Source organism: Mytilus californianus, unplaced genomic scaffold, assembly GCF_021869535.1.
Source record: "Mytilus californianus isolate M0D057914Y unplaced genomic scaffold, xbMytCali1.0.p SCAF_5, whole genome shotgun sequence".
Lineage (NCBI taxonomy): Eukaryota > Metazoa > Mollusca > Bivalvia > Mytilida > Mytilidae > Mytilus > Mytilus californianus.
In genome coordinates this window covers 43,995,457-44,022,167 of record NW_026262701.1, presented here as the reverse complement: position 1 = coordinate 44,022,167, position 26,711 = coordinate 43,995,457, and the positions used below count along the sequence as shown (strand labels likewise).

General features: G+C 32.9%; 1 protein-coding gene across 1 annotated transcript in view; it reads left to right on the top strand.

Annotated features, from left to right (window-relative positions):
- The window catches only part of LOC127701986 (deoxynucleoside triphosphate triphosphohydrolase SAMHD1-like), a 44,893-nt gene extending 19,017 nt beyond the window's left edge, over window positions 1-25,876 (top strand). Inside the window, exons 9-15 of the mRNA XM_052205958.1 lie at window positions 1,652-1,743; window positions 7,537-7,593; window positions 11,869-12,073; window positions 16,612-16,710; window positions 18,018-18,122; window positions 23,654-23,793; window positions 24,658-25,876. Of these exons, the coding sequence (XP_052061918.1) occupies window positions 1,652-1,743; window positions 7,537-7,593; window positions 11,869-12,073; window positions 16,612-16,710; window positions 18,018-18,122; window positions 23,654-23,793; window positions 24,658-24,691 (732 nt within the window). The 3' untranslated portion in view covers window positions 24,692-25,876. The remainder of the gene's footprint in view (window positions 1-1,651; window positions 1,744-7,536; window positions 7,594-11,868; window positions 12,074-16,611; window positions 16,711-18,017; window positions 18,123-23,653; window positions 23,794-24,657) is intronic.
- The last annotated feature ends 835 nt before the right edge of the window (window positions 25,877-26,711 follow it).

Below are 26,711 nucleotides of genomic sequence, written 5' to 3'. Positions count from 1 at the left end.
ATGATTAACATTGATATACTTCAAATTTAATCATGGAATACGTTTGACTAAAAAAGGTGAACCATTGAATTTTTTTTTAAATGTGTTTTTAAATGCCATTCCTTTGAATCTTCTTGGCTTTTGAATTATGCAGTTTCCATACTACTTGAATTGTTGTTGCTAACACGAAACTGATAGCTAATTCCTCCTGTTAGCATTAAATAAGTATGTTGTGTTTTGAAAATAAAAGGACATTAGGGGTTTATATCAATGCAAAAGAAACCCAACGAACAAATAACCAATAATCTAGAGGTAAAAAAAAACAATATAAAATAATAAACCGGTATCTATTTAATCTAAAAAATGTAAAAAAATCATTTTATACATTAAGTTCGCCAATAACGCTTTTCTAGATACACTTTCATCAGGAGGGTTCAAATAAAATGAATGAAAGCCAAGGATGTATACCTATTTGAATAAGCTCGGAGCTATATTGACTATTGAGACCTGATAGAATAGCAAAATTTAGTAAGGGAAAACTTTACTGGAGGGATTTGGAGCCTTAGTTTCTTAAACATTTTGAATTCATCAACGGTGAATTTTAGAATTAGACAGTAATGATATAAATCATGTTAGTTCCGAATCACTGACAACTGATCTGATGCTCAACTGGATTTAATTTCACTAGGAACTCTCCAACTTAAAATCTTTACATTTAAAGATGTATAAGAACAAACATGCACATGATGAATACGTGAGGAGCAATTTGACCAAAAGTGACATTAAAAGTTGAAAAAAGTTAAATCCCTATAAGGCCAAAGTTTTTAAATCGTCAAGACTCTTAAGTAGGTTATGAATAAATGAATTACTTGAGGATATAAACTATTTACTGTTCCATATAAAATCACCATGCAATTTATTATGTTGTATTAAATACTTTATTCATTTAACCTCTGACAGCTCTGGTTTGTTACACACAACAGACATTTTCTTTCACTTTATGAAACCAGAATTAAAAAGTACTAGAGCATTTCTAATGTATAATATGTTACTTGTTTTTTGTAGAGGTATGCACATTGAGCGATTCCCGAATGTCTTATTTAATGTATTATACATTTTACCTACAGCATTTTATGAAAAGTATATGCAATGTCATCTAGGAGACACATGTAAACAAAATGTGCTTATTGGTGCATGAAATTTAAACAGGGTTTGTCTGATCTAAATTATCAACTGTGACCATTACAACGGTCATAACTGTTGCATGATTGTATGGTTTATATTGCTTTACATTTATCCATCCGGAGCACCTATGACTAACCCCGGTGTTTGATAGAGTTCTTGTTGCTCAGTCTTTAATTTTCCAAGTAGTGTTTTGTTATTCGTCCTTTTGTGGTTTTTCGTTTTGGTCATGCTTTTGTCGGTCTCTTTTCGACTTTGAGTTTTGATCTTCCATTGGTGTCTTCCGTCCGATTTTTTTTTTATTTCCTTTTGTTTGTTGAACATGTTAATATGATCAAACGGAGAAAACTTCAATGAAACCGGCAAAGTAATTGATATTTCTTAAAAAGCATCATTGCAATTTTGTTCAGTTATTGATAATGAAATAAGAACCAATCGTTTTGTTTTGTTCACATTTGATATACATTACTAGTATACATGTACATTGTAGGAAGCCGAAACCTTGTACGGAATGTTTCAACTCAGGTCAGTTCTTCATAGAAGGGCTTATAAGCACAGAGTTTGCAATGCTGTTGAAGCTATGTAAGTAATATGCTAATCTCATTTTAAATTCAAACATCGCGATAAGTGCTCATCAAAGCTTTAAAATCGTTATCTGTGAATACCTTTTTAAAAGGTTTATATGTTTTGTTGACCAAATCTGTAATCCTCTTTATTTGATTTTTGAATGTTGTTGACAAAGACAACTGCTTATGACTGAACCTATGCATATCGAATGTTAAAGTTTAATCACACATTGTCACATATATTTTCTGTAAAACAAAGTAGCAACTTGGCAGTTATATGAATTGAAAAAAGAAGCACACTTGTGCCTGTATATATTACTCACCTAGTTGAAAATCGTCAGTTTGCTAACTCGGGCTTTTATGAGCGCATGCTATTGTAGCCTTAGTGATGCTGATAATTTTTGCCATTTACATGTTTAACATAGCTCCAATACTGTTTTAGATAACAGCTAAAACTGCACACACAGTAAAAATGAACATATAAATGACAATAACTCCAAAACAGGTTGTCACTATATCAGAGTAGTTCGATCTTGTCATACTGTTAGTTTTTGCAGCTATCACTTTTAACATGTTTAACCTAGCTCCTATATATTTCAAAATAACAAAATAAATACGTTTTTTTTTTGTTGTTCTATCATTAATGAAAGTAAAATTTTAAATATCATTCGCTTTTAGCAGCCAATTTGGTTCAATTTTGTCAAAAATAATCTAAGAAACATCGTTGATGAGTTATTCACTTGCAGGTGAATAATTCGACCTTATTGAATCCGTATTCATGTGACCTTAAAATTAACCCCTTAGTTGGAGATGGGTTACACATGTATTCAGCTATTAAAAGGAAAAGAATGTCAACTTTGAAAGTGAAACAAGGATGACCTATTTGGTTGACTGATTCGATCCACAAAAAATCATTCTTATACAGGTACAAACGATGATAAACAAACTATTTAATCTACAATAAGAAATCAGACACACCTAGAAAAATCCAATTGCACGTGGTCGCTATCTATTTATATTTATATTTATGTTTATATCGGGTTATATGACCGTCGGAAGTCTTCGGAGGTCATCTCGATGATTAATAGATGACGTCTAGACAAAAATACACACGAAATGTTGATAAGTATTATCGAGTCCATGCATTGTTAATTGTTATTTTTACACTTTTTATGTAATTTGAATATACGTTTTAGTATGTTGTAAATCAAATATGAGAATTTAAGTCAAATCGGTGAACATGAATTTGACAGCTTATGCCCCTTTAAGAGATTTTTTCGTGCTGATCATTATTGCAATTTACACTTTCAACCTAGCTCCTATTTTTTCATGAAGACAGCCAAAAATTACAAAAAAAAATAATTTTAGGGGCAATAACTCCAAAATAGATCGACAGATTTTTCATGATTACAGCCAACAACTGTTTCAAATGAAAAAAAATAAAATTGTCTATATTTTTGGGGGCATTAACTTCGAAACTGGTAGCAATATTCAGATACATCTCGTCATGCAGATCATGATTGTAATTAACTCTCTTAACTTAGCTCCAATAGTTTTTTGAAACAATGGCAACGAAATACCAAAGAAAAAACAGTTTAAAATCAACATTTCAATAAATCCAAAACTTGTGGAAGTATTCTTCCAAAATGTTCAGGATAGAAAAAAATATTGTGCCGATGATTTTTTACATTATCAGTTTTCTCTTGTTACTTTAGTTTTAGAGATAAATCCAGAACTGTAGTTTGACATATGTTCAGCTTTTAAAATAAAGCATTTGTTTGGTGATTTACTTCGACAAAAGTCCCAAACTCTATAGTTGACACTGTATAGATGTAGCAAACAAACTTTAGTTTCAATCCATTAAGTAGTTTCAGAGGTAAAGATTTAAAAAATTTACGGACGACGGACGGCAAACGCCAGATGACAGATGACCGACGACGGACACAAAGTATTGACAAAAGCTCACATGGCCTTATGGTCCAGGTGAGCTAACGAGTTTCACTTATTCGAGTAAGAATAATTTCTTTCACATCGATAGTTATACATTTATAATCACGCCTTCGCAGATTCAAAGTAGTCAAATGAAATCATGCCGTCCTTTGAGCTTCCCATTAAATGTATGTCGCATTGGAAAGGAGTTATTATGACGTGACGCGGAAAATGGCATTGGATGGACGCAGTTCATAACGTCATATTTTCCCCGTATAAAACACATTCTTTTATGCCTGTACCAAGTTAGGAATATGACAGTTGTTTTCCATTTAGTGCAGCGGCTACAAGCATATTTCAGACGAATTGTACACATCCTGCTACAAGCAAGAAATTTGGCATAGACCTTCCTCAACTATTTCTCTTTTATTTCAGATAGGGAGGCATTTGAAAAAAATGTCTCACTTCCGGTAAAATCTAAAATGGCGGACATCATACCTAAATCAGCCCAATATCGATGGCTAGTATGTGAAAAGGTGTTATTATCATAATATTTGGTACAAACCTTTGTTATGTACTACTTTTGGATATTTTATATAGACTAGATGTCTTCAAAAACCCTACTTCCGGTACAATCTAACATGGCGGACATTGTACTAAAATAAGCTTATTTTTTAGGGAGGGTAATTGAAATGTGTTTTAACGTATTGCTACTATCATTACATTGTGCAGGAACCTTTCTTTGGTGCTTCTCATGGATACAATGTATAAGACATATGTCTTAAAAACCCTTACTTCCGGTAATATCCAAAATGGCGGACATAGAAATATCAAATTTTTACTTTAATATTCAACTTTTTTCAAAATGTAGAGAAAATGTTTTTTTTGTGCTGGTCCTTAAACTTTTGGCTTTAAGTTATCCTCAAAACCACTAATTCTATTCTGTTGTAAATGTTCAAATACAAAGTTAACACTTCCGGTAAAAAAATATCAAAGATGAGTCCTCAATCCATATCTTCGATGTAGAGTTTTGGATAGATTGATTAAAACAAAATAAAATCACTAATAAAAGTATTAAAACATTTTTAAAATTACTACTATTTGGCCAAAAATACATGTTTATTCACAGTCACAACCACATGCACACAAAGCAGTGCACCGAAGACCCGATTTTCCACATTAACAACGACCAAGGCATCTTTTCTTACATCCACAATGTACAAGCTTATGACAAAATGATGAGGCCTCAGAAAGATTTTTTTAAAGTGATCCTCTTTGTCCCTTCGCCATCCATTGGCGCCTGGACTAGGTAGCATAAGAGCCAATTCCAAGCTCGTCCCCTTAACATCTGCCTTAGTATATTGCACGTTTAACATGCTGGAAAAGACTAAACCAAGTTGTCTCCCACGCAGTATTTTTTCCTTTTCAAGCGAACATAGAACCGTATCACAACCGGTTAAGGCTTGGATCTCAATAAGTCTGTGTGATCACTCATTGCCTAGTGCATTTGAAAGGTCATTGATAGATATTTATCCAAAGCTTTTTGCCCTCCCAAACACAATCCATAGTTCGTCTACCCCTATGTCACGGAATAGCGAAATAGTAATGACAGCATCATCAGTAACAACTTTTCGAATCATGACTCGTTTGAGTTCGTGTTTCACTGCATCAGACACATGCACCATGATTCTAGTGTCAGCCTCTTAATGCGAACATGGTGCTAAACTTGAAATACTTCACGTGGTGGATAAGATAGAATATCCTGATCATTTGTTGCTACAACTACCATACGCATCCAAGACTTCATCCACTCCTGTAACAGTTTTAAGGTATTTTTCAAGGTAAGGACATAATACCCTATCAGCATACTCGTTATGAAACACCTTGAAACTGTAACAACAGTGGATGTAGTCTCGGATGCGTACATAGACAAAACCGGTAGTTTACAGGCTGCTACAAGAAGCAAGAGCTACTGAGTTTTCTGAGAGATGACGACAATAAGAAAGAACTTTTTAGTTTTCATTCACAGCAGATTGCTCAAACGATTTTGAGGAAAAGGTAGGTGTAGCTGAGGATTTTCTGTGTTATCCACCATATGATGATGTTTCAAGTTTAGCACCATGTTCACATGAAGAGGCTGACACTAGAATCAAGATGCATGTGTCTGATGCAGTGAAACACAGACTTAACTGAGTCATGACTCGAACAATCGATACTGATGTTATTGTCATTGCTGTTTCGCTTTTCCGTGACATAGGAGCAGACAAACTTTGGCTTGCATTTGGAAGTGGGAAAAGCTGTAGATATATATCTATCCATGACCTTTCAAATGCACTAGGCATTGAGAGATTACACGTTTGCTGGAAAAGGAACTGTTGATGTGGATGGCGTTTGACGATGTGACTGTATCATTCAGAATGATGATTGATCAGCCAACATCACCAGATATGGATTTGATAATGTCATTGATAAAACGATACGTGGTTTTGTTGTAAGATCAAACAAATTTATCAGATGGGGTTAACGAAGCAAGAAAACATGTGTTTTTGGAAGAGGAAAGACTTATTGAGGCTATTCCCACGACTCGGTCTAGTCTTTTTCAGCATGTAAAACGTGAAACATACCATGGCGGGTGTGAATGAGTAACAAGCTTTGAATTGGTTCCAATGCTAACTAGTCCAGACGCTAATGAATGGCGAAGGGAAAAATATAATCCATGAGAACCCTTTTGGACAACTCTTTGTGAGGCCTCTTCATCTTATCAGGAGCTTGTACATTGGATGTAAAAGACAATATCACGGTCTTTGTAAATGTGGAAAATCAGCTCTCCGATTGTGAATAAACATGTATTTGCGGCCATAAATTAGTAGTTCAAAAGATGTTTTGGTACTTAAGTGATTTTATTTTGTTTTAATCAATCTATCCAAAACTCTACATCGAAGATATGGATTGAGGACTCATCTTTGAAATTTACGCCATATTGGTTTTTTTTACCTGAAGTGTTTGAAAATAATTTTTAATATTAAAATAAAAATTTCATATTTCTATGTCCGCCATATTGGATATCACCGGAAGTAGGGGTTTTAAAAACATATGTCCTATAAATTGTATCCATGAGAAGCACCAAAGAAAGGTTCCTGCACAATATAATGATAGAAGCAATACTTTAAAGCACATTTCAATTACCCTCTATAAAAATAAGCTTATTTTAGTACAATGTCCGCCATGTTCGATTTTACCGGAAATAGGGTTTTTGAAGACATCTAATCTATATAAAATATCCAAAAGTAGTACATAACAAAGGTTTGTACCAAATACTATGATAGTAGCTTGATAATAACACCTTTTCACATACTAGCCATCGATATTGGGCTGATTTAAGTATGATGTCCGCCATTTTGGATTTTACCGGAAGTGAGAATTTTTTTTCAAATGCCTACCTATCTGATATAAAAGAGTAATAGTTGAGGAAGGTCTATGCCAAATTTCATGCTTGTATCAGGATGGGCACAATTTTTCACAAAGCCGCCGTACTAATTCGTTTGATGTGTTTGAGCTTTTAATTTTGCCATTTGATAAGGGACTCTCCGTTTTGAATTTTCCTTGGAGTTCGGTTTTTTTTTGTTATTTTACTTTTTAAATATTCTAGTAACAGAAAAGACCGATTTCGCGTAATTCAAAAACCATTACAGAAGTAGATTCTACATCGTACTTCTTGTAGTACATATACCTTTAATAACCCAGTAGCTAAAGTTCAGATTGTTGAATTGATCTGGTTAAAAAGCTGGAAACCATAACTGATTTGAGTAACAAATATAAATGAATTTGAACGTAGTGGCCCGTCTCATTTTTCAATCGATCGATTCACATATATTTTCAGGATTGTGGATGCATTACTTTCTGCTGACAAGGTAGAAATTGTTCCGAAGAAAGACAGGTAAGTACAACATAAAATTATTCAAACATATACTAGTATCAGATGAGTATGACAAAAAAGATATATGAAAAGTAAACTGCTGTTTCATCAAATAATGAAAGACAACAGTAGTATACCGCTGTTAAAAAGTCATAAATCGATTGAGAGAAAACAAATCAGTGTTACAAACTAAAGCCGAGGGAAACACATAAACTAGAAGAGGAAAACAACGGAACAACAGAAACACTGAAGTGTAACAAAAAAAAAAAGGCCAACATACATAGAAAACGAACTATTTGATAACAACTGCCATATTCCTGACTTGGTACAGGGCATTTTCAGAAAAAAATGTGGGTTGAACCTTGTTTTATGGCTTGCAAACCTCCCGCTTATATGGCGATGTTAAAAAATATCGCTAAAATGACAACACTACGTGACAGAAATACAGCACAAACAAACGCAAGAACACTCAGCAAAGAGAAACCCACAAATAAATAATATAATAGTAGTTACAACATGTAAACCGCATTATTAGGACAAACACAATACTTTATCCATGGAAAATGGAAATTAAATCGACTATACTGACAAATAAGACATATGCAAAATGTACCGAAATTACAGAATTCAAACACAAACGGTAAAACATAACACAATATCTAACCGAAACCACAACAGAAACATCATAAATAAACACACGAATGTTGGATGTATAAATACCAAGACACGTTGTATAGCAATGCAAATTCACACTCGGCAAAACAGTCATATTCGGGAATAGGTCACGTTCGGTACTTAGAAGACAGACGACATAGATGTTAAACCACAATCATCTAAGACGTGGTAAGAATGTCGTTAGTTAGTTTAGACACAAACACATCGTATAGATCAACCAATATTCGTGATGGTGTCCATAAAATTGACGGAGTGTCATTTTTAATCTTCCCTCCTCATAACTCTGTTGGAGCAGTTTCTGCGTAAGGAGCACACTCCTGTATATGAAGTCCGTATAGTGTGAACATCCACGAGCATAACGTATCAATTGAGATATGTAAACACCATACGACGGGGCGGAGGATATGTTACTGCTGAGAAATGGGAAATTTATAATTGGGAAGTTGAAATCATCCCGTTGTCATTAGATTTTAGTGTGCAGTCGTCCATCTGTGTCAATACTGAGGAAAAGATCAAGGTATGAAGCAGTCTTTCTAGTATCAGTAGTATCCTTAATTTCAAGTTCACTGGGATATATGAGATGCAAGTACTGACTGAAATATTGGTTAGTCAGTGATGGGACATCATCAATATATCTGAAAGTAAAATTAAAGAATTTTGCAAGGTGCTTTTTCTTTTTGTCTTTTAGAAGATTCTGAATGAATTCTGCTTCATATGAGTACAAAAACAAGTCGGCTAGAAGGGGTGCACAATTAGTACCCAGTGGAATACCGAATGTCTGTTGAAATATCAATCCTCCAAACTCAAAATATATATTGTCGATTAAAAAGTCTAGCATTTTGATAATATCATCTTCTTGGTATTTTCAGTGTGGTTCTTCACAAAATAAAAATTATTATAACCCAAAACAAGAAATTTATATCTACGATTCCAATTTTTATAGAAAAAGCTCTGTTTAATTAGATGGTGAAGTCGATCTTTCAATTGAGTATGGAGAATAGTGGTGTAAAGCGTAGAAAAAATCAAACGTCTTAATGTTGCTGCAAAATTTCAGAGATTGTGATCTAAGATTTAGCAGTAGATCTTTAGAATGTTTCAGACTCCATATCTGATTGACACCACTGGTTGAATATATCTCATCACAATATTTTTGAAGGTCATCTTTTACTGTAGAAAGAATGGTAGTCAGCACTTTAGAAATATGTTTAGTCGAACATCTAGATGATCCAGCTATGCATCGTTTCTTTTACGAAGTTTTGTGAAATTTTGGTATCCAGTATAATGACGGTAGATTTTCTTCGTTTTCTTTGAAGTTAATACCAAAGGAAAGAAGGACAGATTTGTGATTTTGTAAAATTTCATCTTTTTTAAATGATGTCCCGAGTTGTAGGTCGGACTGCATTTTTAACTTTCTGTAAACTAGATTAGTTCTTGTGTACCCCCCGAAGGTTATCTTGGTTTATATATCTGAACACTGTATTTAACTAAACAATACAGCATCTATTGAACAAATTTTTCCAGGTTGAGGAATGAAACAGGTGTATAAATGTCTGATAATTTTACATACACGTAAAAATAATTTTTGAGAATTTTTGAGAATTTTATATTTTCTGCATGTTCATAAGCCGCGCACCATTGGTCTTTGCTTTATAAAGATAGCTGAAAACAAGAACGGTCATCATGCATATTAACATGTTTTTTTTTCCTTCTGCATATTGATATGAAAGTACTTAAGTTAAATTAGTGTGTATGTTTAAGTGATATAAAGTGATAGTAGTTATAAAAGTAACATTATATGTTTGCATAAGGAATGTAATTTTAACGCTAAAGACACGCCCGTGTATCACAAAAACTCTTCACCAATATATTGAAGCTTGCACGTTCCATATGTGAGAACTGGGTTGCGAACTGTAAGAGGTGGCGTTCCGTTTTTTTGAAAAGTTTACTAAGAATTGACTATTTTTGCAAGTCAGAAAAAAATAGAAATTTCCCCCCCAAGCAGTTCCGTGATTGCAGGTATACAACTTTGATATTTGTGCAATATTTCTTTGAAGTTTCACGGAAAACGTTCGATTTTTAATTAACAGTTTGATGTTGTATAGATGTTATAGTGAATTAGGAATAAATGAACAATCGGGCAATCCCATGTATAAAAACGCAACTTTTGATAAGGATGCGATAAATGCATAAACGTACAAACAACGGTACATTGCCGGCTCATCCGCATGTTCTACTTAGGAATTTTCCGTTAAATTAACCAAAATTTTGTCCGCAGTGAAAGAAGGATTACAGAAATACTGTGACACTGTTTATTCGCGTAGTGGAATTAACCAAATTTGGATTCTTAAGAACTCCAAAGAACTTCTGGAACATTTTAAGTCTCGGTCATTCTCTGAAATAAATTCTATCGAAAACTCCGATTATTGCACCCTTTATACCACCATACCACATAAAAATTGAAAACCTGTCTTAAAGAAACAATTCACAATATTTTTCTCCATATAAATTTATTGTTTTGGTATATGATTTGAGATATTTTTTTTTTAAATGAGCACGAACATAAAAAATAACAAACGAGAATATTTTAGTTTTGAAATTATAAATTCCCCAAACTTAGCAGCAATATACCAACTTCACTTGCATATGAAATATACATTTTCCAACTCATTCTGTATTCAAGAGCTTGCAGCTGCAACTCAGACTTTTAAAACGTCACCAGTGTCTAAGCAGAAAGTTGATGAACCAGGATAATGACAAAGAACGTCTCGTCCTTTTTCTACAAAAGTTCATTGGAAGATACCAAGACCTTGTTGATAAATATTCCGTATCAACTTCACAAATAATACATGATAGTCTTGAAGTATAGATTCGAGGTACGGACGTTGATTATCATCTTAATTACGTGTTTAGTCCATTTAGATTTAAACAATTTTCTACATATGACTTAAATACCCGGCATCATGGGTTGACTACAATACAGGGAATCAAGGAAGTTGATAATATAAATTTGAACATTGTAGATTGTAGATCTTTAAATACAACTTTAACCTACTGTGGGTAGGAATCTCCAGGTCATAGTTTTACCCACATTCATGCCTCTTCGTGCTTAGAAATTATGGCCCTGTCCAGCGTCTACTTTGTCATCGAAACTCCTCCTTCATGGTTAATCATATCTACATTGAAGTTGGTGCATTGTTTGATCCAATAAAATTAAGCAGAAGTGCATGTTGGTAGGATATACCAGTACAATGAGTTTTTCCATAAGTAACGCCCCACTGAACTTGGAATATTTTGGCCCTGTCCAGCCCATACTTTGTATTCGTTACCCCTCACAGATGAGTCAATTTATCAAAATGAAACTTACTATATCGTTTGATCCTGAAATGGAAATATGCATGATATTTTGATGTTCAAGAATCAAATAAAACACCAGAAAAAAGTCCAAATTTATATTATCAACTTCCTTGATTCCCTGTATTGTAGTCAACCCATGTTGCCAGGTATTTTAGTCCAGCTTATCGGACAGTTAAAACATTTATTTGTTATAAACTATAATTGATAAGTACATCCCATGACGCATTCCCAATAATGAAACATTCCTTTTTTACAAAACTATTGTAGGACTTGTCTTACATTATCACAATGTATTAGTGATCCCGAAGGATATACCAAATTGACCGATAGTATCTTTCATGTCATTCTCATGTCTACCAAACCAGAACTTGAGATGGCTAGAACTTTATTAGAAAGAATTTTGCATCGACAGTTATACAGATGCGTTGGAGATACAACTCCCAAGAGAACTCCGAGGGAGGAGGATACTGAGGTATGAATAAAACTTAAGAAAAACATATACAAATAAATATGTAAATCCGTGTAGAATACTGACAGATTTAAAACGATGGAATAAAAGGGAGATTGTTTATCTAATAACTTGTAAAGATACCGTGGTTGTCTCGTTTATTAATACTACTTATATTTTAATATGAGGTGAATAGCAATAAAATGTGATTGATTGATTGTTGTTTGCTTAACTTTCATACATATTCAGGACGAGACGCAGTTATATACAATAGGTAGGTTCTGTAAGATAGACCAGAATGAAGGGCTTGGAATGTCTACTGCCACTAGATATGAGGATGTGTTTGATAAGGGCAGAACTTTAGCAGAGCAACAGGCTACCAACAGACTCCTCAGATGATTGTGCAAGGGTTCTTAAACTATCTGTGAATGTTGCACCCCCTTTACATGAAGTGTCTGCTTTAACGTACGTTCCAATTTTAACCGGACGTGGTTGCAAATTATTACTTTCAAAATAGCCAAACAAGCGCCAATCTTTGAAAAAAGCGTAATTGTAGGAAAAGGACCATATTTTTATACCCCAGTCACCCTCCTTTTATATGCATTTTGAAAAGTAAGAAAAAACATATATATAGAAAAACTATAGGTTGCTCTATAGTTTTTTAGATTCAAACTAATGCATTGTCTGTACGGAAAATTTTGAAACTTCTACATGTATCAGAGGTCTAGGTTGAAACTGTAGGATATTTAGATTATACAAAACCTGTGTAATCTTGGTATGTGATCCCTCTTACCACCCTATGTTTATTTTTGTAATTCCCAATTCATTCAAGGGTCCATTTTAACCACTTTGTAAAACTTTCAGCTTTTATACAAATAAGTTTATTCATTTGAACTTTGGTGGATAGTTGTCTCATTGTCAATCATACCACATCTCCTTATTTTGATAACCATGATAACAGACATACCTGGTCCAAAGGCGAAAAATTCCAGGGCCTGGCACGACTCAGTTATATATATATTTCCGACGATGAAAGGCATTACATCGACCACCGAAAGCTATTTTTCATGTAGCCTAAGAGATCGAGTGGTCTAGGGAACTGGACACGGTGCAGGCGGTGTTGCCACGATGTCACAGACGCAAGGGTTCGAATCACGCTGAGGGAAGAACAAACATTTGCTAACGCAAATTTGATGAACTAACATTGTTGGGCTGAATTTGAGACGAATTATATGTATATATGTAACTTACATGCATTTAATTTTAGAAAAACACTCTCTCGGATTCTGATGTGCATTGCTTTCATCACTATGGAAGATGCTAAAACAAACGCATGAATTTTATTAGACACTGTCCTACTGTTTTAATTACTTTTTTTATGCAGTTATCTATTGTCCCACTATTGTACATATCAATCGTAACAATATAATACCATTGTTACATGGGAATGATAGGAGGAACATCTGAAGGATTTCACCAGACCTACTTTTATTTTTACACCTTGTGTAGTACTTTTTTCGATGTAGTGATCTGAGTTGTGTGAGATATTCACGTTTCCACATTATCTAGAAATTTTGAATGACCCACTTCGAATCTGTGATAGTTTATTGGCTGATGAGTGTGTTAAGTTTTCTTTTAATGTTCAATGTTTCCTGTAAAACCGTTATCTACCTTCCATGGAGTAAATGAGAGGGTGTTAATGGTTCATTGTCCGTTTACTAACAAATGCCTATCCACGAACCTTTTTCCCACTTGAACATCTAAACAGCAAAAGTACGCCTTTTCTTCTTTTCCATTTTTGGTTTTGACGTCTAATTCGCGTGTTGAGTCAACGCCTATATGGAAAACAGATGCAGTGAATCTTTTATCTTGTCCCCATGTAAACAGATGGTCTCGGGTAGCATTCCGTCTCCGTGTTATATTGTGACAGGTACTATACATTTCTCAATAATAGTCTTTAAATATTGTCGGATTGCTGGAATTCAGTTAAACAGACATAGGGTAGTGACTGTACGTTCTAGTAAAGAATGAAGTGGTCTTCAATAGGCATTCATTTTAATTAGGCTTGACAATGTATCGTTATTGGTTCAAATATCAAGGTATTCGCTGAAGCGGTTATATGTGCGTTGTTTAAAGACCTACACAACGGATTTATTTTTCCATCGTCAAGGTACAATTCCAACTGTATTCAAGATTATGTTTCGTTGATTGATGTCGTAAACTTTGAAATATATCTGGGTAGTTCCGAAGTTGCGAATCTTGTATCCAGACTATAAATGCTTTCTGAATATCTTCTATATTTTAATTTCAACGATATTTTTTTCTCAGTTACAAATCTGTATTCATAAGTTGTTACACGTACAAGTTTCTGGTAGGCTCCTTTCAATGATCATAATTTTACTTTATATCCCTCCGGTAACAATTTCGCTTGATTGCTTATGTATGATGAAAGTAATCTTTAGTTAGAGTTGGAATTATGAGAGCTTCTTTTTTCCACTAAGTACTTTTGCTGGCATAAAAAAAAACAACCTGGGACATATCATCCATAGATCATAATTTTGTAACTGTACAGCAGTCATACCCCTTGGAAGTACGTCTTTAGACTTCGAATATGTCGAATATTATCTCCAAGAACATCCATGTATAAGTTGATTTATTTTCGTTAATATGATTTTGTAATATATGTAATATTAAGTCACAGTGTACATTAATCATTCATCATAATCAAAATTCAAATAGAAGAAAACAAATGGGGAACACTTGGCTCCAAATAAAACAGATGTGAATCGATAAACTGATAGCGGACATATAGAGTCTGAAGGAGAGAAAACATGTATAGTTACATCTTGTAATCCAATATTTATAAACCCCTATTCAATGTCTGTTGAAACTGCAAATTGATGTAGTTGAAATTTATTTTTGGTATTGCACAGGTCATGTCTTCTTTGACTGTTCATGACGTAAAAATACTAAATCCCTGGGATGTATTTTAGTTGATTTGAGTCTCTGATGCATGATTTTTTATTATTAATTGTTTTGGCTTTTAACTAGCTGTCAGTAACTGCGAGTACTCTCAAATCGTACTTTCTTTTTAATTTGACCTGTTGATACTATTTGTAATGCTTTTTTGTTATTTAATTTTAACATGAATCTTGTCTATATACCAGCTTTGATTATTTGGTATTTAATTACAACTAATTTTCACTTCTTCGTACTATGAACATTAAAATTATTTCATTTTTCCTTAGATGCTGTTCTTGGACCTGTACAGGAAGTTTTATCTAGCACTAATTGTATATTTTTATTGTTGATATTCACCCCATATGTACCAAGTGTTAGATTAGTTTTATTGATATTAAAGAAATTTCTTGGTATTCCTAAACGGAAGATTTTATACACACAGAAGACGAAGTATACTTAACAACAAAATTATTTTCATTTACCTGTGTATAATATGACGCAGGTTTCTTCAAAAGTGATGATTTTCTATAAATTGTTTGAAATTTCACAGTACTATCATACTTTAACTTTGTTTAAACCTGTTTATTTACTTTTGAAGTAAATTATTTATCCCTTGTAATTTTTTATTCAGGTGTCACAGGTCAAATTTATTCGTTCATTGTGTGTTAATTTACGTTTTTTGATTGAGTTAAGCCTTCCAATTGATATTTTATAGTGTGTTTTTCTATGTTGTGATGTTATACTATTGTTTCAGAAAAGGGAGAAGGTTTGGTACCATTAAAACGTGTAATCCCGCTGCAAATATTTGCACCTGTCCTAAATCAGGAATCTGATTACAGTAGTTGTCGTCTGTTTATGTAGTTCATACGTGTTTCTCGTTTCTCGTTTTTATATAGATTAGACCGTTGTTTTTTCCGTTTGAATGGTTTTACACTAGTAATTTTGGGGGCCCTTTATAGCTTGCTGTTCGGTGTGAGCCAATGCTCCGTGTTGAAGGCCGTACCTTGACCTATAATGGTTTACTTTTATAAGTTGTAATTTGGAAGGAGAGTTGTCTCATTGGCACTCATACCACATCTTCCTATATCTATTGAAATCTGAATAATATATCCGAATAAGGTGACAAGTCTACTTTCGGACTGTGGACATCACGTTAAAAAACAGACTGAGGCTGTTGTTATAATACAAAGAAGGGTGCATATTCTGATTATTTGGACCTCGTCCTGATACGCATGAAATATTTGCCACTGCACGTTTAACACTAATCAATCATAATGATCATATATTTATGAATAAGAATCATAACGAACCATTCTCAAAATATTTACAATTAAAGGAATGTTCACAATGTACTAGTTAATGCGTTTTAAATAACATTTCGTAAATCAAACTGATTCTCCAATGAAAATATATTCCATTTACGAGTAAAAAGGTCAATTTCGTACACATTTAATTCAGTTGTACTTTGTATGTGACTGTATGCATTTATTTCTAACAACATACTTACGAGATATTTAGTAATACAATTTTTCTTGTTTTCTTTTTTCAATATAAAAAATTATATATTTATCTATATTCATACATAATTATTTTGTATGTAGGATGGAAAATTCGTCGTTGAAGACTTAAAAAAAGAAATAATTACATACGTAATTGAAAATACCAATGGACAGTTAGAGAAAGCGGACCTGTACATTGACGTACGTATTTGAACTTAACACATTTTAAACAATAAAGCGAAACTATAACTTTAAATTACATAGTACATTTTATTGTTTGTTAGTTTATTGGTATACTGCGAATTAGTCAATGGTTTGATACTGTATTTTATACTGGTTTAACTAACACCTTAGTTTGAATAAACCCTAATCAATGCACAGGCAATTTGTTTATCGATTTCATTCTATGATTAAACAACATGAAATCGTGGAACCGACAGCTTTCACAAGTTCGACTGGAAAAGAAATCGTTTAGAAGTTTTAGCAAGATATGCCAGGACCACGATACATACAAGGAAACAGTGTTACCAGTAAATTGATAACAAAATTGCAAAAGCAAAAACCGTGCACAAGGGATTAATGTACTAATTTACGATAATAAAAACATAACTAAATAAATGAGATTGTGAGGGTGTAGTAGAAATCATCATCATAAAATAAGCAATTATATTGTAATTCAAATCATGGGATAGGCTAAAAATTTAATTTCGTTGGAAAAGAATTCACTTTACACAAATTTGAGTAGACCGGAAACACACTCATAAAGGGTAAACATAATAAAGCGTAGAAATGACGAAGCAAAATATCATAAGAAACTGTAACAACTGGTATAAATATGTACTGCATCCATTTAACCAACTTTTTATGATTTAGAAGATTGATTAACTGTTTATTCATCTTATAATGGGGTTACAGAAGATAATTAAAAACATTAATATATAATAGCAATGCCGATTATTTATTACCCCTTCCGTGCTTTATCAACTCCGAATATAAATCCTTATCGATTTACATATATACACGATACTCAAAAAGTGTAACTATTCTACTGTAATATTGATTCATAAAAATTACCAGAACAAGAGAATGTCAGAGAAATAATTAAAAATAATTTCAATTCGAATACTGAAGTGAAATTGAAGTTATTATATCTTATATCGTACGTGTTACCATGTGCTTCAAGAAGGTCTAAACGATCGCTCGTGATGTGAGTATACATTATGACATAATTAATGAACCATGGGCTAAAACATCAAGAACATATAAGATTTTTCTTTAAATTACGTCATTAGTGTCATGAAAATGGTATGAAACATTTTTGTGTATTGCTATCTATTAAATAACAGCATACAACGGCTTTTAGTTTTTTAAAACACGACTTTAGTAGATACTTCCTCTTTAAATCTTTGTCTAAAATCAAAATATGAAATTATTTAAAAAGGTTTTTGAGGTATTGGGTTTGTTACCTTGATAGATAATATAATTCGTACTTGTATGTTCTTTTACAGATAGTATTGCTAGACTACGGAAGCAAAACGAGAAACCCAATCGACAACGTTCGATTCTATACAAAGAATGACCCAAACAATGCAGATTTTTTAAAAATGGAAAATGTAAGTGCTGTCTTGCCATTGAAAGATAATATCAGTTACATATTGTGCTAGTGACCTAATACGGTCAGTAAATTTCATATGGAGTAAGAGCAAAGCTCGAATCCCCATATGGAATTTATTGACCCCATATATATCATATTAGGTCACTAGCACACTATGTAACGAATTTATCTTACCGACTATCTTAACATGTGGTATTTAGACTAGTGGCCTATCAAAGTCATCAAGTCTTCAATACCGTTAGTATTAGTCTATACAAAAACAAATGCCAACAATAACAACTTGTTAACTTTAAATGTGTTTTATGAATTTATTTCTATCGTTCATCATCATTTTCGTTGTCTGTTGAAACATTTAAGATTTTTCCCCAACACCGTGTTGTTTTATAAAGGGACGAATAATCACTACTAACCGTGTATTGAAATAAGCCCCGCCTACTAACCCAATATGGAATATACACGGTCTCCACGCGGTTGCTTTTAACCAATTATATTCCCAGAAAGGTATAGGAGGTAATTTAATGATAATTATCATTCCATAGACCCGATATGGAAAAAGATGTACTAAAAAGTCCACGTAGGAAAAGGAATTTGATTGACCTCAATTTTGCAAACAACGTGGTTATAAATTGTGAATAATTTATGTCTCATACATCGCGTATAATACATGTCTAACAAAGTAGCAGTGGGCAACAAACACTGTTTCTCAATATCTTTCAAGTTAAATAATTGTTGTACCGAGGAGTTCGTAGTTTTTATAAACAAGAACATTTAAAGTTTAAAAAAGCTACTAACTTTAAAGGTCTTTTCACTTGTTTTTGCAACAAAATGTTATTACAAACTGAAACAAATCGTAAAATGTATTATAACTTTATAAACGATTACAAAATTGGTTATTCCATTGTTTTTAACTCCTAAGCGATCTTAAAAGGGTGCCGCGTATTTTAATGCAATGCTATTTTAATTAAACACTTTATAAATGTGTTGTGTACGACGCGCAAGTCTAGATTTACTTCATCAGGAAACAAAAAAAATGATACAGAATGCATTGAATGCATTACTACTTGAATACATTTGGAGCTGTAGGAGCCAAATGTGACACAAAAAAATAGCGAATTCATTTTAAGGCCATCTTTGGATGAGGGATTGTGAACATCAGTCTCGTCATAATTTCATAATGAATAAAAAGAGAATCTAAAAAAAATATACTAGTATCAAGAAAATTTTATTATTTTATAATTTCAAAATGAATAAAAGGAGAATCTAAAAAGGTATACTAGTATTAAAAATCACGTTAGAACTGAAGCACTCGCTATTTAGCTGATGCTACCATCGAGGACTAGCAGCCCTTAAATAGCGATATCGTCCCAGTTCTACAAAATGAAAAAAACTTAAGGATGTAGTCAGGTGACTCAGAGGTTTAGGAATTTGTGTCAGATGTTCGTACTCCTTGGGGTTTTTCCTACGATACAGGGTAAAATATTTTGCCCCCTATCACCCACTGTTTTCATAGAAGACCTCAATAGCACATAAAAAGGTTATTACCAAAATTGAAGCATATTCTAGATTTCTTTTCTTACGATTTGAGACCCAAATAATGTCAATATTAAATATAAGGTAAAAGTCCGATCTAGTCTTTTCCCGCATTTTTTTTTAAAATCAAATATCACGAAAAGGAGTTCCATAAAGGCAACAGTAGTAAACCGCTGTTCAATAGTCATAATTCGATTAAGCGAAAACAAATCCGGGTAAGAAACTAAAACCGAGGGAAACACATCAAATATAAGAGGAAAACAACGGAACAACAGAAACACTGAACTACAACAAAAGCAAACGCCAACATTCTGTACATAGAAACAGACTATCTGATAACAACTGCCATATTCCTGACTTGGTACAGGACATTTTAAGAAAACATGGTGGGCTGAACCTGATTTTATGGCTAGCCAAACCTCCCGCTTATATGGCAATGTTAAAATACCGCTAAAATGACAGCAGGAATACAGTACAAACAAACACAAGAACTTTCAGCACAGAGAAATACATAAATAAATAATATAATAATACATTACAACATGTAAACCGCAGAATAAAAACGGACACCTCCCATGTATTTACGACGGCACACCAGGACACCTAAAACGAAATATAAACTCCGCGTCACATAAATGAATCAACGTCACAAAAAGTGACGTATTTTTTGTGATGTTTATATTATCACAGGTAAATTTCTAAAATAAAATAGATTTGTTGTATTTATAGACACGTACAAGAATATTAAATTGGGAATGAGTTTGTAATGGTGTTATTTTATGTATTTTCTAACTATGACAAGAATATTAAAATGGAATTGAGTGTGATATTGTTATTATTGGTATTTTCTAACGTTGTCGGTTTTTCTTCTAAATCAAAACTGTGTATAAACAAAAAAATCATGTGCATATAGTTGCGTTAAACTCAAAATCATATACATGAAATAGCTGATTTTTTATCCTAACTTTTTCATACATATAGAAAATAAAAATAAAATAACTGTAATATATGGCAAGATCATGCAAGACCAAACAGTAAACACATATGAAACTAAACAACATCAAACAAAAACACTGTAGACGAACCACGAGTAACTCGACTATACAGCATTTGTTTGCACCTGTCCTAAGTCAGGAACCTGATGTTCAGTGGTTGTCGTTTGTTGATGTGGTTCATAAGTGTTTATCGTTTCTCGTTTTTTAAAAAGCTTACTGTTCGGTATGAGCCAAGGCTCCGTGTTGAAGGCCGTACTTTGACCTATAATGGTTTAATTTTACAAATTGTGACTTGGATGGAGAGTTGTCTCATTGGCAATCATACCACATCTTTTTATGTCTATATACTGACAAATAAGACATATTTGAAATGTACCGAAAATACAGAATTCAAACCACAAACGAAATAAACAGACGACAACTCAGCACAAAATGACCCACCGGACCCACACGTATAAGAAAGTAACAACAAAATGCCCGAAAGCGGGATATGTAAATACCGAACTACGTCGTCTCCAACAGCAAACATAAGACATAACAAAATATCGAACCGGACTTACAAAAGAAACATCATAAGAAACATCATAACTAAATACATGAATGTTGGATATATAAATACCGAGACACGTCGTATAGCAATGCGAATTCACACTCGGCAAAAAGTCATATTCAGGAATAGGTCACGTTCGGTACAAAGCAGACCAGACGATGTAGATGGTAAACCACAATTTAATACGTGTTAAAAATGTCGTTAGTTAGTTTAAACACATAGCCTATCAATATTTTAGCTTATTTTGTTCCTAAACTAATGCTCTTATGATTAATAGTATCAATTTTGAATTCTAGATTTTTTAAACTCACCTTACTACATTCTTAATAAAATTGGTGCGGCGGAATTACTTTTTCTGGATTTATCTTCACCACAAAAGCTAAAACCTAAAAAAAAAATTGGAAAAAGATGTATAACTACATAAAAACATGAGAAACTTTAAGACAACAAGGGACTTAACTTGAATAGCAATATTTCAAGTCAACTTTCACTGGTGAAGTTGGAACCCCAGTTTCTAACTAGAGACTCCAAGGAACTGCCATTGCACATCTGAAAAGTATGGCTTCCTATATTTGCGTAAGTTGGCAAACAGCTGTTTTATTACACCCCCGTTTGCTGTTTTAGTTACTGTTTTTTTACTTAAGGTTTCAAAATAATAGGCATGAATATTTGTAAAATTGTAGAAATTATTTATTTGAGGAAAAATCAACCATACATTGTAAGGAAACGATTGAAAGTATCATCACATTGAAATATTTGTAAATTCTGTAATATAATTGACACGAATGCAGAAATGAGTACGAAAAAAATTATGGTAATTACTCTGGGAAGGCGTCAATTGGTTGTGTCAGACATTTGGCAATTTTATTTTGTAGAATTTGAACTGCCTAGTATCATTGGTTACAGTGTATATGCGTGTATGTCATAATTTTCTTTTCAAAGGCAGAAATATATGTTCAAAGACAAAAACATCAAATAGAAATGTGCCAAAAACGTCAATTTAGAGCAAAAAGTCCTTCAGAAAGTCGATAGATTATATATTAGCATTTGCTGACAATATAGATTTTTTACGGTTTCTATAATAGTATTCAAGATATGGGATAAAACACTATCACTTTTACAGTTTCTATAATAATATTCAAGATATGGGATAAAATACTACCACTTTTACGGTTTCTATAATAATATTCAAGATATGGGATAAAATACTACCACTTTTACGGTTTCTATAATAAAATTCAAGATATGGGATAAAATACTACCACTTTTACGGTTTCTATAATAATACTCAAGACATGGGATAAAATACTTCCACTTTTACGGTTTCTATAATAATATTCAAGATATGGGATAAAATACTACCACTTTTACGGTTTCTATAATTATATTCAAGATATGGGATAACATACTACCACTTTTACGGTTTCTATAATAATATTCAAGACATGTGACAGAAATACTACCACTTTTACGGTTTCTATAATAATATTCAAGAAATGGAATAAAATACTACCACTTTTACGGTTTCTATAATAATATTCAAGATATGGGATAAAATACTATCACTTTTACGGTTTCTATAATAATATTCAAGATATGGGATAAAATACTACCACTTTTACGGTTTCTATAATAATATTCAAGAAATGGGATAAAATACTACCACTTTTACGGTTTCTATAATAAAATTCAAGATATGGGATAAAATACTACCACTTTTACGGTTTCTATAATAATAATATTCAAGATATGAGATAAAACACTACCAGTTTTACGGTTGAGCCCTTTTCAACTGATTTTTATAGTTTGTTCATATGTTGTGCTGTTACACCACTGTCCCAGGTTATGGGATGGTTGGGCGCTCGCAAAAATGTTTATCCCTGCCACATTCTGTATGTGTCTATCCCAAGTCAGGAGCCTTAATTCAGTGGCTGTGGTTTGTTGTTGTGTATCATATTTGTTATTCGTTCATTGTTTTGTACATAAATCAGTCCGTTAGTTTTCTCGTTTGAATTGTTTTACATTTGTCATTTCGGGGCCTTTTATAGGTGACTATGCGGTTTTGGTTTGCTCATTGTTTACGGCTGTACGGTGACCTACAGTTGTTAACTTCTGTGTCATTTGGACTCTGGTGGATAGTTGTCTCATTGGCAATCATACCACATCTTCCTTTTTTTATAATATCGATCTTGTTCCAGCAAGGCTTATCTTACTACATATTACTAAATTATAAATTGCTTTTACATCTACCTCTCAATGCTGGCCATTTTTACTGGACAATGGTTATTTGGAATGTAAAATTGATGTAAAATGATGTTCGTGCTATCAGTTGTTTCTTTCACTGGAACTCTGTGAGTTTTACATTCTAAAGGGAAGATAATCGAATTTGCGGGATGGAGACATCTTTTTATGGATTTCACATGTTTCACTCACAGTTCTTTTTTAAATTGTTAGGTATCTCTAATGTTTCCTGAAGTTTTTGCTGAGCACATCATAAGATTGTATTATAAAAAAACAGACACGAAGAGCATGCAGATAGCCAGTAAAGCATTTGAGGAATGGTGTGCAGATGAACAGAATGATTATAGTCTACAGTTAGTGATTTATATATTATCTTTATTTATAATAGGAACTTATAACCGCACGTTTCCCTTTCCGACCTGTCTGTATTCTTAATATAGTAATCTATTAATAAATGTTGGGTATTGTATTTTAATGTATGTACATATATTAGTGTCGAAAAAGAGAGGCGAAAGATACAAATGGACATTCAAACTCATAAGTCTAAAATAAACTGACAACGCCATGGCTAAAAAAAAAGACTAACAGACAAACAACAGTACTTTTAAAACACAACATGCATAGAATACTATAGACTGAGCAACACGAACCCCACCAAAAACTGGGGGTGATCTCAGTGCTTTTCGATGTGCTATAGATTTTGGGTTTTGATGATTCATCGTCCTTTCGTTAACTTTGGACCTCTAATTTTACAAAATGTGAATAAGAACAGGAAAGCCGAGCTTTTGTACAATTATTTAACGAGAATAGACGAATTCATTATTACACATTAAGGGAAAGTTACATTTGCACTTACTGTATGCTTTAAGATGAAAGTATGACTAACTGTTTGGTAATATATCTTGCACACACCGATATACGTCTTATGTATACCGTCGAGTTGGTCTCTTTTGGAAAGTTGTCGAATGGGCAATCATAAAACATCTTCATATTTTGATAAGGCAGCATGTTTATGTGACAGAACATTTAATATAAGACGGTGACACTCTTTTCGATTAATATCCTACGGCTTTGTTGCACTTGTCTGTAAAAAGGCACTGTTGGAATATTGTCTATCATCATAATGATACGTACACTTATTTAGACCTGTGTAAGGTGACTGGTGTTAAATTACAGTGACAAATTTAATCGATATGGAAAATGTTTTATATTTTCAGCAGTAAATTTCCTGACAATACGACAGAAACATAAATGCCTACATTCATGATATCAACTTCTTTCCTTTACGTTTGTGTGTGTTTTGCTGTGCATGTAATGATTTTGTGTCATGTATGGATACCCCATTTCCGTTGGTTTTTTTTTTCTATTTTATCTAGATCAGCATAATTATTATCTATTATAGATCATCAATTAACGTTTTAGGATGAAGAATAAAAATATCGTTGTAGTACCAAATAAATACTGTTTAGAATCACAATGCAAATTCTAAGTGAGAATTAATATGTTTAACATAATGAGAATCTGCATTATATTAACAACTGTTTATTGCTTCTTTATTTGAATTTTCTTACTCAAAATTTAATGTCAACAATATCTATTTTAAATAAACATAAATGCAAATCTCTTCCAAGAACTTGTTTTTAAACAGCTCCCAATCAAACAGACCCAGTAGATTAGATTCTTCAGAACTTTCAGGTAAAAAATTTTAATGTTCATTTAAATTCTGATTATGTACTTTGACTATGATACGCTACGTGACATGCAAATGCAAAGTGATGACAGTGCTCTCTGTCAAGTTCAATTGATTTTTTTATTTAATTTTTTTTATATAAATCAGATTTTTGGTCATTTTTAATTAAAAAGATTGCCTGTAAACATCAATGAATAAAATCGTACTTAGACCAGAAGTGACATTTTCAAGATTATTTAATTTAGGTAAGAGTGGCTTGCTCAAAACGTGCATAGAGATTATTTGGCAAAGATTGATCATCATTCTTAAATTAAGATACAATGTACTACATGAAACAAAAACCTTTAATTTCCTCATTCGTCACGAGTCTTAATTAAGAAGCCCCTTACAAAAATCTCTTATCTTTCCTAGTTTTATAAATTGACATAATCATATATAATAGATCGTAATAAGACAGTAGATCAGTAAAAACAATATTGCTGTTCCTTTGCTTTTTGTGTGTTTTTTTTTTTTTTTTTTGCTGTGCATGTACTGATTTTGTGTCATGGATTGATATCCCATATCGTTTGTTTTTCTATTATTAAAAAAAAAACAGCAACAGTTTTTATAATTATCGTGTAATATAAATGGAAATATCACAGTACATTGAGTGTTCTACGCATTGCACAAGATCCTGTTTTATTGTACTGTTAACATAGATTTATAAAGTTGTATCATCGAGAATTCTATGAACTGGTATTGCTCATTGTTGTTTTGTTTTTACTTATATAGAAATAAAGAGATGTGGTATGATTGCCAATGAGACAACTTTCCAACAAAGTTCTATGGAGTGGATGTATAGCAACTTATTAACCGTACGGCCTTCAACAGTGAGAAAAACCCATACCGTATAGTCGGCTATACAAGGCCCCGACATGAAAAATATGAAACAATTCAATTGAGAAAACTAACGGTATAATTTAAAACAAAACAAATTACGAAAAACAAATATGACAGGCATGAACCATCGACAACCACTGAACTACAGGCTCCTGACTTGCGACAGGCACATATAGAATGTGGCTGGGTTAAACATGTTTGCTTGCGCGCCAAACCCTCCCCCTAACCTGGGAGAGTGGTGCTACAGTACAACATAAGAACAAACTATAAAAAAACAGTTGTGTTTGTTTCCAACCATACAAAATTTTATTGTGCCTATTATCATATCTTAAATAAATTAACTTCTTACTCTTTTTTGAAATAGGGCGGTTTGGAGCTTATATAAGCATCTACCTTTTACAAAAGACTGTACTATGTAGACGCTAGATGTCTTGATTGTTCTTTGTCGTTGGTTTGCTGTCAAATCAAATTATTATAATACATCATATCTCCTTTTATTCAAACTCTTAGGTTACCTATATATGTTACAGAAATATTGCCAACTCTCTACTTCCCACATTCGACAGTAAACCCTTGCTAAAGTGAGATTTTTGTTTGGCTGTACGTGGTTTATAAGCAGCCACGTTCGGTGCCACGTGCACGCGTAGCGAAGGTGTCACGTTCTCTTCAAGTTGCAGACTCCTTGGAAAAACTTTTTGAAGG